At 41.0% G+C, this 16149-nt stretch overlaps 1 protein-coding gene across 2 annotated transcripts in view; it reads left to right on the forward strand.

Annotated features, from left to right (window-relative positions):
- The first annotated feature begins 219 nt into the window (after positions 1-219).
- zfpm1 (zinc finger protein, FOG family member 1) overlaps positions 220-16149 on the forward strand; it is an 82645-nt gene continuing 66715 nt past the window's right edge. For both annotated transcript variants that reach the window (XM_045688165.1, XM_014124275.2), the window contains exon 1: positions 220-672. Coding sequence is in view for 1 of the 2 variants with exons in the window: in XM_014124275.2 (XP_013979750.2) it covers positions 633-672 (40 nt within the window). In the remaining variant the exon portion in view is untranslated. The remainder of the gene's footprint in view (positions 673-16149) is intronic.

The raw sequence follows: 16149 nt of genomic DNA on the forward strand, positions 1-16149 counted from the left end.
CATAATCTTTTCCGTTTTTGATAAACCTTCCAGATAAACCTAGACAAGTTAAGATAAACAGTCAAAATAAACGTAATAAATGGATAAAATCAAAGTAGGTATACAATCAAGGATCTGGGGGCCTACTATTGACATAAAAAAATATACGCCCATCATCGAGACGCTATAACTACGTCAGACGCAGGTGGCGTTAGAGGGGCGTGTCATGTCTCCATATCAGCTGTACTGTTTAGTGTCATGCTCGCGCTCCATTGATACTGGCTGCTAGTTCTAGAGCGTGGAGCGGACTAGGGAAAAACATAAAGGAAAAACGAAAACAATCAAGCGGCAACATTTAATACAATAATGATAGCGACACAACTGCAGGCACTGGCATCCCTTCGGTGACAGTCAAGACATCACAAGGAAGAGGAGGAAGAGCTAGGAGAAGACCGCACATCTGGGAAGACTTAAAAGATTTAAAAGTAGCTGAAGCTTACTTGACCACAGGTAGTTATCGCGCGTCAAAGAATATCAAAGTGCAGGTCATGCGGATATCTCCGGGTGGAGATCGAGCTGTGTTTCATTGCTAGTAGAGTTCTTCTTGGGAAGAAGATCACTTCTTTTCAGCTGAACAAGAACAGGGGAAAGCCATGTCCCGAAGAAAGCAGAGCAAACCCCGGCAGATCAAACGTAAGAACAAATAAGTTCACATTTATCTTTAAAGCGGCAATCAGCTGTTAAAACAATAACAAAGCGAGATCCCCGCTACTGTTTCGCTAAAAAACTGAGGGATTGGGCTGGGTAAATGTAACCACTCTCAAAGAGCTATGGATGCAAGGAGGGATCATTATAGTTGTAACCATGTTTTGAGTCTATATAGCATTTGTTTACAAGTACTTTGTTTACAAACATTGGAATAGCCCAAAACAAGCTTATATTTTGGGTTCTGATGGGGTACAGGAGTTGAACTAATCTCATGAGGCATGTATAAGTTATATTCTTAAAGAATCAATGGGTAAATATTAATTTATAACTCAACAAAATGTATGTATCTACTGCAGATTTCCCCTTTAAGTGTCATTGTGCAGTTGGGAGTGTGAAATATATACTTTGACAGGTTTGTGAAATTCAGCAGTGACCAACATAATATTTCCAGCATTTCCCTCAAACCTAATTAAAAAATGTTATTATGTAACAATATATTTTTTAAGAATGTTGTGAAAATGTGCATTGTTTCTTCATTTTGTGTAGGGTAGCCAACATTTTTAATGATAGCCTAGGTTACTGACACAAACCAATTTAAAATATAGTCAGCTAGCATAATATTGAGCACGTAGGCTAGCCTTCTATTATAAATGTTAAATAGGCCCTACTATAGCATATATATTCAAAATTAATTTCAAAATAATGTCATGTTTTATTTTAAATGTGATAAAGCACATCTCACTCAGTGGCAAGCAACATCTGCAGGCTCTCCAGCTCAACTCTCCACAGTGAGAGTGTGCAATAAATGATTAAATGTGTGAAACATCATAGAGTGAAAGCTATTATTCTTTTAGATCTAGGCTAGGTTACATTTGAAAAATGCTTAATGCGGTCTATCGCAGTAGATTTAAACATTTTGTTACCTAATTAGTTAGGGCCATTTAGCCTAACTTGCAGTTTATCTTTACTTTATTTACAGTTGCTGTAGGCTTAATAAAAAGTTGAATTTGCTCTTTTAAAAACGTTTTGTCCATTGGCAACTGAACTGAAACAGTGGCTTCCTGTTTAATTCTGTTGTGGAAACGTCACTGTTCTCTGAAAAAGGTGATGTGAACGCAGATATACAGCGATCCGATCTCAGCCGAGATAAAGATTAAAATGTGATCTTTTTTTATTTGTTTTCTGTCTGAGGCTGCACTGAGGCTGACGTTGCATTTTCCCCCGGCTTTACTGTTCTTTTTCCAGAGATGGGGCGTCAGATAGCGCGCCTAGCTGATCTTGCCTGCTGATAGTGGGTTACAATAGGATATTTTTTCATCTATCCTTTTAACTCCATAATGCATAGGCTTCCATTTAAAATTGTTTTTATTTTGGTCTGGTGCTTGGTCTCCTTGCTTGACAAGTTCTTCCTGTTTACAAAATGTGTGAAGGTTTGCATGATTATGCAGTTAATGAAAATATAAATAATATTTACTCTCTCTCTCACACACACCCTCACTTACTGACTACTGCTGAGAAGTTGTTTTGCTCTGGTGCCAGGCGCTGTTTCAGTTCTTCATCCAGAAGAGATGCCTTCGTCTGATAAACACAGTAGCAATATCTTGGAGGTTGAGTTTAAAAGGGCTGCTCAAAAATAAAGCAGAAAGCAACTCTTGAAAAGGATAGAGAAATCACATAAGGTAACAGTAGTATACATTAAGCACTGTGTGTAAAGTGCACATAACAAAGCTTCTAGTAAAAGGCACACCATTGGGCGTTCATGCCAATGGCCCAAATCTACTCCAAATAGGATCTGCAACATGCCATCATCAAAGCAGCCACTGGAAAAGGCTACATGAGAGTGAGAGGTTTTAAAGTCTTTGACTATAAGTCAAATCCTTTCATGTTATGTTGTTGATGTTCTGTAGGCTAGCTAGTTGTAATTTAAATAATACAAAAAAACTATTTGTTATTTCCTTTTCATAGTGGTCTATCAATAGTGGTCTATCAACTGATCACACATCAGTCTAGCGTGGAATGTGGATATAGTCCAGACCCTGGAAAGGATGTATGCGTCTCAGGGTTGTCATAGCCTTTGTCTTTATCAGTTCTTACACCATCATGCTTCCCCGGCCTCTTGACGGTGCACAGAGAAACAAGTCTCATGATTCTCTTGTGCCTTGGCAGACATTTTAATGGAGGAGGAGTGGTGATAAAGACTTGGGGTTGGATTACGTCCACAATATTGTTCCATAAGCATCACAAGCTTGCTTCTTCGTACCAGCCTGTATTTTATGTTATGGTTATAGCACACTTGCTGGAATGATGGTGGCAGCATTTGGAATGATGGTCCAACAACAAATGTTGTGTCCAGCATTACAGAAGCTGAAAGCCTAAATTCAGGGTAGATATTTGTCTGCTTCTTTTGTGCGTCATTTTCCCAACGGTGAAGATCTCTCAAACTGATTATCCATCCCTCCTTGATGGAAAGATATGCATGCAGCCCACTGCATCCGGATCCCAGGGCTTTTATTTTGGCGGTTGAGATGGGAGACAGGATAAGCAGGGCGGCGATCGCTCTCCGATATTATGAGCATGAGACAGATGGAGGCGATTGGGATGGAGCTTGCATTATAATTACATTCGGCTGCTGCATTCTCATCTTTGTCGTGTTTGTGTTGTTGTTTGGGACTAGCTGGGTGTATCTCTAGATACTTTAAAAAGTGGGAGAAGAGGATAAGACCAGAAACAGGGATGGCAGGTCTGATAAGGCAACAACAAAAAGAGCCAGGAATACAGACATGGTAGATGGATGTATTGTAGGTTTAAAGCAGGCAGCTTCCCCTCTGAGATGTGCAGGGCTGATAAGGCCGCCTGCTGATCACTGGTAGATAAGCTCAGGCAGATCCACAGATACAGCTGTAGCTCTCTCTGCAGCTCTGCCCTCATGACTTCATGGGTAAAGCTCAGAGGTCACCGTGAATAATGCATGGCCTCTTATAGAAACCATGATGTCATGTCTATAGGTTCAGCCACCTCTGAATTACCCAATGACCTTATCTCTTCAGACCATGGAAGTTTATTTATGCATCAACTTTTTAATTGAGATTTTATATTTGTAACATTTGTATGGATGATTGTAACCCTTTTCTATATTATCTGACATATACTTTTATCTTTATGGGTCACATGACAGTTTCATAGTTATACAATTGAAACATTGATCCAATCTTCCCAAGCCAGTACCAAAAAAAACCCCACCGTGTTAGACAAACACACACACTCATAAACCCATATGCCCATATATACACACAGCGCCTTGGTGGCTTTCTCTTGTGTGTTTTTCCGTATTTGTTCTGCTTTTAGCTCGATGTGAACTTTTGATAAGCCCTGGGGGCCGATCTCCGGTGCAGATAGAGATTGCCAAGTATGATTAAAGTTGTTATCAGCACAGAGCAGGCAGGAGCTAAGACTCCACTGCAATAGCAAAGCGACACGTAGGAGCAGCAAGGCCTGGACCCTGGCAATCAGTTCCACCGTTAATGTGATTAATGTTGTTGTATGATTAGATGATAGGTGTGAATGCATTTCTCTCCCTCCTCTCTTTTTCAACCTCGTCTTTTTCCCCGCCCCATTTTTTTCCCCTAGCAAGCATTGTAGTTGACTAATTTAATTAAAACTAATACCACATATTACTCAGTGTAGATTCCATGTAAGATACCATTTGAGATGCAGGGAAATTTGTGTTCATTGATGATTATCTTGAATGTGCTTTTTTTGGCTAAAAATGAAGAGCATAACTTGATACTGCTAAAAGGGGGGAAAAAAGGAGAGAAAAGTACAGCATCAGCATAATGCTAAAAGTGGTTGATTTTTCTACCTATTAGAGGATGACAGATTAAGTTGGAATTGAGAGGGTTTTAAATAGTCTGTTTGCTCATTTTGTTGGTGGAGTGTTGTGTGTATCAGTTTCTTTTGCTCTTACGTTATGGTCTATAGAGCTGATGACTGTGAACAGTGTTAATGGAATCGGTGAGTGGCCTGTTAGTGGAGGGAAGTTGGCAGGGTTACAGAGGAAATGTTGCCTGTTTGGTGTGTGGATGAGTTATTACACCTTCCTGCTATTTACTCTGGGGACAGTGTAGCGTGAATTGTGACGCTCTGCTCTTTGGCCCTCCTGGAGCCATTGTAAACGGTTTCACCTCTGACCTCTGAGGCAAGAACCGCCTCTAAAGAGAGAATACTTACATGAAGGCCCAGTGCAGTCAAAAACTAGATTTTTCTGTGTTTTTTATAATATATATAAAAAACACAGCAAAATCTATTTATATATATTACATACAGTACCAGTCAAAAGTTTGGACACACCTACTCATTCAAGGGTTTTTCTTTATTTTTACTATTTTCTACATTGTAAAATAATAGTAAAGACATCAAACCTATGAAATAACACATATGCAATGATGTAGTAACCAAAAAAGTGTTAAATGAATCAAAATATATTTTAGATTCTTCAAGGTACCCACCCTTTGCCTTGATGACAGCTTTGCACACTCTTGGCATTCTTTCAACCAGCTTCATGAGGTAGTCATCTGGAATACATTTTAATTAACAGGTGCGTGCTTTCTTGAAAAGTTAATTTGGGGAATTTCTTTCCTCCTTAATGCGATTGAGCCAATCAATTGTGTTCTGACAAGGTAGAGGTGGTATACAGAAGATAGCCTTATCTGGTAAAAGACCAAGTCCATATTATGGCTAGAACAGCTCAAAAAAGCAAAGAGAAATGACAGTCCTTCATTACTTTAAGACATGAAGATCAGTCAATCAGGAAAACTCATCCCAAACCATCTCAATTGGGTTGAGCTCGGCCAGGTCATCTGATGCAGCACTCCATCACTCTCCTTCTTGGTCAAATTGCCCTTACACAGCCTGGAGGTGTGTTGTGTCATTGTCCTGTTGAAAAACAAATGATACTCCCGCTAAGCGCAAACCAAATGGGATGGCGTATCGCTGCAGAATGCTGTGGTTGTGATTAGGGATGCACGATATATCGGTGAACATATGGGAATCGGACGATTATTAGCTAAAAATGCCAACATCAGTATCGGCCTGATGTCTAGTTTAACGCCGATGTGCAAAACCGATGTCAAAGCTGACGTGCATACCTATATAACGTAGGTACATGACGTAATGACGCCACATAAAATTTTGCGCTACACGTGCAACACAGCATTCCTAACCTAGCCCACAATGTCTTCTGTGTGGATCGAGCAGTCAACAAGTCGAGCAGTCATTTTAAAGAGTAAGAACATTTCAGTGAGACAACTCAAAGGCTAAATCCATTAACGCCAAGATAATAGAATTCATTGCCCTTGACAAACAACTGTTCTCTGTCGTGGGTGATGTTGGCTTTCGCCGACTGGTTGAGCACCGGTACAGACTACCAAGTGAGCTATTTTTCAGATGTTGCCCTACCTGAGTTACTGCTATTAGCTTCACGACATACATACTATGGAACGCCGTTTGGGTCTTTGCGTTTCAATTAATATACAGTAGCACTGTCAAAGCTGTACAAAAAAGTCTGCAAACACCGGCCATGAACGATGTGTTTACAATACCATGTTGGTAATAAAGCATAATTTGTTCGACCGCAACTTCTGGGGTAGCTAGCTTTAGCTTCGTACCTAGCTAGCACCAATACAACCAGCCTGAAAACAGTAGAAACTGCAGTCATTTTCATTAATCTTAGCAATGATTTAGGAATCCTTATGAGTAAGTATTAGCTAGGTTGCCACTGGTTGTTCGCCTATTGAAATTAAACTTCAGTTCATGAAAATAAATAGCTAGCCAGCTACTTAACCCTGTTTCCCAAAGTTAACGTTATAAGCAGCCAGCTAGCGTCATCTGGCTAGTGAGGCTCGGCCAGACCGGGTTATGTGTTGTGAAGCTAGCCACAATAAGGATTAGGCACAGTAGTGGAATTTGCAGTTTGCCTTCAAAATAAAAGTATAAACATCGGTTATCGGTATCAGGTTTTTTTTGGCAAGGAAAATATCGGATATCGGGCAAAAATGTCATATCGGTGCATCACTAGTTGTGATGTCGAGATGTGTCTGTTACCAGGGGCGAAAATCTGATATCAACTTTGGAGGGGACAATTACATTACATTTTCTCGAGCAATTCCTGAGGGGGACACCAAAAGTAGTGCTGTAAAACACAGCCTACATTGTAACATGGTAAATGTATATTGAGGAACCAAAGAAATAAGGTGTTTGCCATACTCCTAACTACCGGTACCCAAAACTACACAACTAATCACAACAGCAATACTATTGCCTTTAACAAATCTTAGTTCAATCACCAGTTTAAGTTGAGAGTGGGGGTATCCATGGCATTTTCCAATTATGTTCCTATTTTACAAGTCCAAAAAATGGAGAACCTTTCATAATGTTGCCAAACAAAGACTCAACAAACTTACCTGAGACTCCCTGTCTCTGCCAGTTTGTCCCTGCATATCTGTCTCCAACTCTGCTGTCTGTGTGCCATCTGTTGCGTGGTCTGCCTAATGACATCATTGTGAAACATGACCATTAGAATTTCATTTCTTTCTTATGAACATTTTATCAACTAGTCTTTGAGATATTAGGCTACTAGGGTTCTTACTTTGCGTTTTGGTGTACTGAAAAATACTCTGATGTCCGTCTTTTTTATTTTTCTGCCATTTTTCTACCTGGCTGGCTGGCTGGCTGGCTGGCTACACACACACAGTGTGTAGGTTATTTACAGTAGGAGATGGGCTTCTATCATCTTATCTTCTATCATTCAATTTGGGCTTCGATCTAAAAGGTAGCTAGCAAATGTGAAACGGATTGCAGTGACAAGAGTTGACAGCTGTATGAGTTCACCATTTACACAACATATGCTGCAACCTTTTGTAATTTTAATAGTTTGTTTCATATTGGCTGGCTTCCAACAATAGCTGAATTTGCAAAGCTAGCGAGCACCAATTCCGTTTCAGTGGTGTTTGCTATAATCTTTGCTACCCGGGTTAAATAAAGGTGAAATAAAATAAATAAATAAAAGTTCCCTTGCGACAATTTAGCTTTTGCAACGAGACCATTAAATATATTTAAGACAATGGTAGAAGACAGTGTTATTCTGTTCAGTTTGGACTTCAGTTTATCGCTAACCTTATCACAGGGACTTTGAAGCACTAACTTACATCATCTGCATGCTGATCTTGGAATAAATTGACGATAGCAAAGATTCCATCTTTGACGACGCCACATAAATGGAATAGGTACTAGCTAGCTTAATAGTTAATATTTGCGCGCTAGCTCTGCATATTCAGCTAGTGTGTGTGTGAACCCTGCCAACATAAAACAAAACATTGCATTGGCACGATTGACTGGATGAACCTCACGTCAGTTACGTGCATTGAGTGCCTTTCAGACAGTAGACATGACCCCTCTGTTACCTTGCCAACTAAGGAACTGGCAGTGGATCAAACCATTGTGAGGCAAAGGGTGGGGAGGTCGCAATCTTTTGAAACTTAAAAACACGCTATTAAGTGTCTATAATCAGCACAATTGCTTTCATTGCGTATTATTAATATTATTTAAATTACATAGTTATGTTTACAGTGATATATTGGGGGGGACAAATCATATTTTTCCCAGGATGGGGGAGTCGTGTCCCCCCCGGGATTTCCGCCCCTGTCTGTTACATGAACTCTGTGAAGCATTTATTTGGGCTGCATTTTCTGAGGCTGGTAACACTAATGAACTTATCTTCTGCAGCAGAGTTAACTCTGTCTTCCTTTCCTGTGGCGGTCCTCATGAGAGCCAGTTTCGTCATAGCGCTTGATGGTTTTTGCAACTGCACTTTAAGAAACTTTGAAAGTTCTTGAAATGTTCCTGATTGACTGACCTTCATGTGTTAAAGTAATGATGGACTGTTGTTTCGGTTTGCTTATTTGAGCTGTTCTTGCCATAATATGGTCTTGGTCTTTTACCATTTATTTTTTGTTTACCACCCCTACCTTGTCACAACACAATCGATTGGCTCAAATGCATTAAGAAGGAAAGAAATTCCACAAATTTACTTTTTTATCTCACAAAGCTGGTTGAGAGAATGCCAAGAGTGTGCAAAGCTGTCGTTAATACAAAGGGTGGCTACTTTGAAGAATCTCAAACATATTTTGATTTGTTTAACACTTTTTTTTGGTTACTACATGATTCCGTATGTGTCAGTTTTGATGTCTTCAGTATTATCCTACAATGTAGTAAATGGTAAAAATAAAGATGTGTCCGAACGACTAACTGGTACTGTGTTATATGTGTGTGTGTGTGTGTGTGTGTGTGTTTAAAGTTTTGAACAATTACATTTCTTACAAATTTGAGAGACAACTTTACTCAGAGAGGAATGCTATTTATGTTACACTGCAGCTCTTCCAAGTCAAAGTAAGCTTCCGGTTTTATTAAATTATTGCCGCCGGTGCTCACCGGTGTAACTGCTAAACTTGTTGCTGTACATTACTGTGTGATTATACACATGGATTGTCGGCTTACTTACGCCCTTTAATTCTAGTAGCTATCTTGACTATGACATTGGCTAATAGGGTGTCAAAGATGTAGGCTGTGTAGTGGTTAATGTTAGCAGTTATGGTATGAAGGTTTGTCTTGGAGAGGTTATCAGGGGTGTATTAATTCCGCTGATTCTGTTGCAAAACTTTTTTTTAAACGGGATGGACCTACCTGAATTTGTCCTATAGAAACTGTAGTTGGTGTTCCTTTTTTGCAACTGTTTGGACTAATAACTACACCCGAGATCACCTTGATGCAGCAAGAGTGTGCAAGCCAGCAGCATACCACCCTGCATCCCACTGCTGGCTTGTTTCTGAAGCTAAGCATGGTTGGTCCTGGTCAGTCCCTGGATGGGAGGCCAGATGCTGCTGGAAGTGGTGTTGGAGGGCCAGTAGGAGGCACCCTTTCCTCTAGTCTAAAAAAATATATCCCAATGCTTCAGGGCAGTGATTGGGGACATTGCCCTTTGTAGGGTGGCATCTTTCAGGATATATTGAAGCAACATCTCAAGACATCAGTCAGGAAGTTAAAGCTTGGTCGCAAATGGGTCTTCCAAATTGACAATGACCCCAAGCATACATACAAAGTTGTGGAAAATGGCTTAAGGACAACAAAGTCAAGGTATTGGAGTGGCCGTCACAAAACCCTGACCTCATCCTATAGACAATTTGTGGGCAGAACTGAAAAAGCGTGTGTGAGCAAGGAGGCCTAGAAACCTGACTCAGTTACACCAGCCCTGTCAGGAGGAATGGGCCAAAATTCACCCAACTTATTGTGGGATGCTTGTCAACTTCTGACCCACTGTGAATGTGATAACATAAATAAATAATTCTCTACTATTATTCTGACATTTCACATTCTTAAAATAGTGGTGATCCTAACTGACCTAAGACGGGGAATTTTTACTAGGATTAAATGTCAGGAATTGTGAAAAACTGAGTTTTTAAATGTATTTGGCTTATGTGTATGTAAACTTCCGACTTCAACTGTATATGCTTTCTCGGGGAGCGAGTTTATAAGGAAGTGTATAGGATGATGTTTTACCCACTATGACTATTAAAACCTTCCCTAACCAGAAACCGTGGATTGATGACAGCATTCGTGAATTGTGAAAAACTGACTTTAAATGTATTTGGCTAATGTGTATGTAAACTTCCGACTTCAACTGTACGTACGGTCACGGTGGGGACTACGTCATCAATGCTCTTATTAATGAAGCCATTGACTGAAGTGGTAAACTCCAAAAATGCCATCGGATGAATACCAGAACATACAGTGTATTCGGGCCCCTTGACTTTTTTCACATTTTGTTACAGCCTTATTCTAAAATTGATAAAAAATATATCTCTCATCAATCTACACACAATTCCCCATAATGACAAAGCAAGAAGCAGGTTTTAGACCTTTTTGCTAATTTATAATTAATAAAATGAAATCACATTTACTTAAGTATTCAGACCATGTACTCAGTACTTTGTTGAAGCATCATTGGCAGTGGTTACAGACTCTAGTCTGCATGGGTATGACGCTACAAGCTTGGCACACTTGTATTTGGGGAGTTTCTCCCATTCTCTGCAGAACCTCTGAAGCTCTGTCAGGTTGGATGGGGAGCGTCGCTGCACAGCTATTTTCAGGCCTCCAGAGATGTTCGATTGGGTTCAAGTCCAGGCTCTGGCTGGGCCACTCAAGGATATTCAGAGACTTTTTCCAAAGACACTCCTGCGTTGTCTTGGCTGTGTGTTTAGGGTCATTTGTTCTGTTGGAAAGTGAACTTTCGCCCCAGTCTAAGGTCTGCTTAGCATCCACTTCATCGCACCACATCCGTATTGCGTGCATCACCCGTACGTCCTGTTGGAGTTTTTCTTGTAAGCAGGAATTAAGAGGATGGAGTTATGGTCAGATTTGCTAAATAGAGGTCGAGGGAGAGCTTTGTATGTGTCTCTGTGTGTAGAGGTGATCTAGAGTTTTTTGTTGTTGTTTTTTTGCCTCGTTGCACAGGAGACATGCTGGTAGAAATTAGGTTTCCCTGCATTAAAATCCTCAGCCATTAGGAGCGCCGCATCTGGGTGAGCATTTTCTTGTTTGCTTATGGCCTTTTACAGCTCGTTGAGTGTGGTGTTAGTGCCAGCATCGGTTTGTGGTGGTAAATAGACGGCTACAAAAAAAGTTGATGGAAACTCTCTTGGTAGATAGTGTGGTCTACACCAGGCCATTCTAACTCCGGTGAGCAGATCCTTGAGGCTTCCTTAATATTAGAGATTGTGCACCAATTGTTGTCGACAAAGTGACACACCCCCTCTCTCCTGAGCTTACCGGACGCAGCTGTTCTGTCCTGCCGATTTATAGAAAAAACAGCTAGATTTATATTGTATTTTCCATATCATTGTTCAGCCACAACTCAGTGAAACATAGTATATTGCAGTTCTTCAGATCACGTTGATAGGATAGTCTTGAACGGAGCTCATCCAGTTTATTTTCCAGTGCTTGCATGTTTGTCAATACAACGGAGGGTAATGGCAACTTATGCACTCGCCGTCGCAGTCTCGTTACATATCTCTCACGCCGACCCCTATAGCTCCGCCTAGTCCGAATGACAGGGATTTGGGCCTGGTCTGGGATGAGCATTATGTCCTTAGCCTTCAATTTGTTGAAGTAGAAGTCCTCATCCAAATCAAGGTCAGTAATTGCTGTTTTGATGTCCAGTAGCTCTTTTCGGTCATATGAAACGATGGCCAAAACATTATGTACAGCATTGGTTTTGGATCAGAGCACAAAAAAAACACACAATATAGCACAATTGGTCAGGAGGCCGTAAAACGGCGGCCATCCCCTCCGGCGCCACTATTTCCAATTATATCCATAATAGTCTCATGTAGGTAGCCTACCCGCACTGTATCTGTGAGCTGTTGGCTAGATTGCCAATGCCTAGGCCAGAGTGGGAACATTTGATGTATACCGCAACAGTTTTTGTGACAAAACCATCAGTAGGGTTGAAAATGCAATGGAAACCCATTTAACCTGTATTTTTCATTCTGTACATGGGAATTCAATGGCAAAATATATTTTTATGTGCACTACGTCATCACGCACAGCGTTTTATCTGCAAAAAGTCAGTTTGATGTAGACACATTTCTGGTGGGAAAAAGTCATAATGTTTTATGCAGATTTTAGAATATTCACATGAAAATCTGTTGCAAATTGGATGGAAACCTAGCTACTGTCTGTCACCTTGATTACACCAATTAGCAACCTCATGATGGGTATAAAGCAAATATGTGTATCATGTAGTAGCCTAAACCTATTTATGTTACATTGAGCTGAGTGAATTGAATATGAATGACAGTCATCCAATATGCTGTAATGGAAATAAAGCCATGCCCTAAACGGCACCGACCACCACTGATTACCACACTATGAGGTTGGAATAATACTGTGAAATTGTGAAAATTATGATAATGCGGTTTGAAAATACCAGCTGAAATGTTATTCTTTTTCATTGGGATGGAGTTTTGGCCTGCCTGGTGACATTACTAAGCGGTAAATTAGTTAATAGACCAATAAGAAAGAGTTCCAAACTTCTCTGCTAAAACATAGTGTCTTAATAGGGTGTTGGGCCACCATGAGCCAGGACAGCTTCAATGCATCTTGGCATAGATTCTACAAGGGTCTGGAACTCTATCGGAGGGATGCAACACCATTCTTCTAAGAGAAATTCCATCATTTGGTGTTTTGTTGAAGGTGGTGGGAAACGCTGTCTCAGACACCGCTCCCAAAAGTGTTCAATTGAGTTGAGATCTGGTGACTGAGACTGCTATGGAATATGGTTTATCATTTTCACGCTCATCAAAGCATTCAGTGACCACTCGTGCCCTGTGGATGGGGGCATTGCCATCCTAAGGAGGAATAGCCAAGGTAGCCAAAATAAAGGCCTGCACAGAATTTTTATACATGACCCTAATCATAATATCATGTAAATTGCTTAATTAACTCAGGAACCACACCTGTGTGGAAGCACCTGCTTTCAATATACTTTGTATCCCTCATTTAGTAAAGTGTTTCCATTATTTTGGCAGTTACCTGTACTTGCAGTAGCCTAATCTTTGTCAAACTATTTACTTTTGCAGTAACTGCTGCAATGTTTTGTCTTCGGTGTGCCTTCCTGTAGTACAGGTGGACTTTTACCTCCACAGCATTAAAGCAAAGAGCCCTTTCCTCAAGTACATAACAGCTTTGTCCCACCTTCCATTCTAAACACTGCTGGTGCTGCTGTCTGTTGTAAGGACTTTTTAATAATGTGTACCTAAACTGTAATTACACTGTACCTGCCAATGTAACAACCAAATGAATACATAGACCAACAATTCTTTAGTTTTGTGTCCGTTATCCAGTTGATGAGTGATATTTATGTAGGGTATGGTTTGATGCGATGATACTTTTTATTCAGGATATGATTGAATGAGTAAGGTTGTATGTTAGATCTTTACATTGATATATAGTCTTGATGCAGAGGTCTGGATAGAGATGGTGTTTCTGTGTGTCCTGGGTAGCCGTTGGCCACATGGCCATGCTCAGGCTGAGTCGGCAGGCAGGCAGGCCGCTGGCTTGGGGGGTAGTGTGTGACGCTGTTATGACAAGTTCCCCCTAGCGAAGACGATAAGAGAGGCCATTTACTCCTACTGTGTTCAGCGCTCTGTTCGGTTCCGGGGTATAAAAATGCTTGGGCAAACAATCCAGCCTGACCTGCTTTTTATAGCTGGCAGGCAGGTGGAGGGAGCGGAGTACACGGGAACACTGCGGTTCTGCCCCCAACCGTTACTGTGAAACAGGATGTACACAGAAGTGTCTTCTTGACCTGTAGAATATGATATATCTACAGTATGTCACATGGACTTATGACTCTGCACCCCCACTCAGATCACCCATAACGATCTATATTACACACACACACACACACACAGTGTGTGTGTATGAGGAGGAAAATAGACGATAAGAACTGCAGGGCTTCAGGGACAAAGGCCCAGAAAGAGGAGATGCTAGACTGCCCCAGGGACCCACCTTAACAGAGGTGGTCTAGACCAGTGGCTCCTCTCACTGTCTCCTCTCATACACTAGACTCTGGCCAGATAGGATGTATCCCATATGGCACCCTTTCCCTGTGTAGTGCTCTAGCGGTCAAAAGTAGTGCATTATGTAGGGAAATGGATGCTGTTTGGGACGCAGAGATACACTACACTCCCTGGCCAGTAACTCTCCCTGTCCAGTTGAACTGAGGCAGAAACCAGGGATCACTAACCCCTCTCTCTCTCATGTGTACAGTATGACTCATTCAGGCCAGCCCTGTTATTTGTGAGTGGTCTTAGTCTGGTTTGCTTTGCTCTTGTGTAAACCATGTGTGTTCTTCCTCTGTGGCTGATAAGTAACCTGTCAGTCAAAGACAGTTCTCTCGGCGGAGGGGAGGGATTTAGATAGTTGCGGGGCCATAGGTAGTATATCACACGTTATGAAATGAGGATGGTTAAGTGAGCTAAGATATGCTCTGGAGTACTCAGTAAAACCATAGGGGAATAGGGATCCAATCAGACCCATATATGGGTTAGGTGGTGTCTTTGTCCATCCCACTTACTACTAGCCCTCTCCAAGTCCAGTGTCTCTTCACCCCTTCACATTTAGTAGTCTGTCTGTTGTGAGGAGAGAGCTGATGTAGTCCAGACATCATGTTACTAACCACTCCCTTTGTTTTCTTCCAATGCCATGCCAAACTATAGCTTATATTTTCCCTGTCTTAGTATCTTATTGATACGTGCACGTAAAGAAATAGCTTATTGTGCTCAGACAAATGGATGACGGAATAACATGGCAGATTGAGTCAGACAGTATGACCACAGCTGAAACGCATTTGCTTTATATAGTGTGTAAATGAAGAAGTTGCCTTCTTGACAATCAATGAACAACAAGAGAGTAAAAATGGGGAAGAGGAAGAGCGGGGAGGGCAATCGGGTGGTTTAACGACTTCCGTTGGCAATCAGATTTCGAACATAATTTTCATCCTTTTAGTACGTGAACCCACCTACAGTGTCTGTTCGTAGCCAGTGCAACCTGTGTAGACTATATTGATAAACTAGGGGATTAGGAATGTGCACTTTATCTCATGGTTATGTTTCTACTTGTTTTTCCTGGTATTTACAAGGACATTTTGTAATGTCAATGGGTACTTTCTAAAATAATTTAAAGCAATTGAAAAAGGTGCCAAGTGCTTCTTTGTTTTATTGAAACCCAAATTAACAAACACAATTAATAGATTATTGTTGTGGAATTACCATGTAAAATACTAAGTAAATACCTGGTTGCTACTGTAAATTTATGATAATTATTATAATTCCTGTAGTTAGTGTGACCTTGGGCTCCCGAGTGGCGCAGCGGTCTAAGTCATTGCATCGCAGCGCTAGAGGTGTCACTACAGACCCTGGTTCGATTCCAGGCTGTATCACAACATGCCATGATTGGGAGTTTCATAGGGCGGCACAAAATTGGCCAAGTGTTGTCTGGGTTAGGGTTTGGCCGGGGGTAGGCCGTCATTGTAAATAATAATGTGTTCTTAAATGACTTGCCTAGTTAATTAAATAAAGGTTAAATAAAAATGATCTATCTGTTTTCCAAAACCCTTTATTCTCCTCATTGCTCTCTTTTTCTTCTCTATCTACCAGTCCCACTTTTTTTATTCACTCTATCTTTATCCTTCATTCTCTTGCAGCAGTCTCTCTCTCTCTCTCTCTTTCTCTCTCTCTAGTCAGACCTCTAGCCTCACTGAACCAGGTCTTGGCGGTATGATAATGTGGAAAGTTGAACTGGCCCCATTACAGCTTGGCTGATGGCAGTGCCGATAAGGCTGTTGATAAT

This window comes from Salmo salar, chromosome ssa10 (assembly GCF_905237065.1).
Source record: "Salmo salar chromosome ssa10, Ssal_v3.1, whole genome shotgun sequence".
Taxonomy (NCBI): domain Eukaryota; kingdom Metazoa; phylum Chordata; class Actinopteri; order Salmoniformes; family Salmonidae; genus Salmo; species Salmo salar.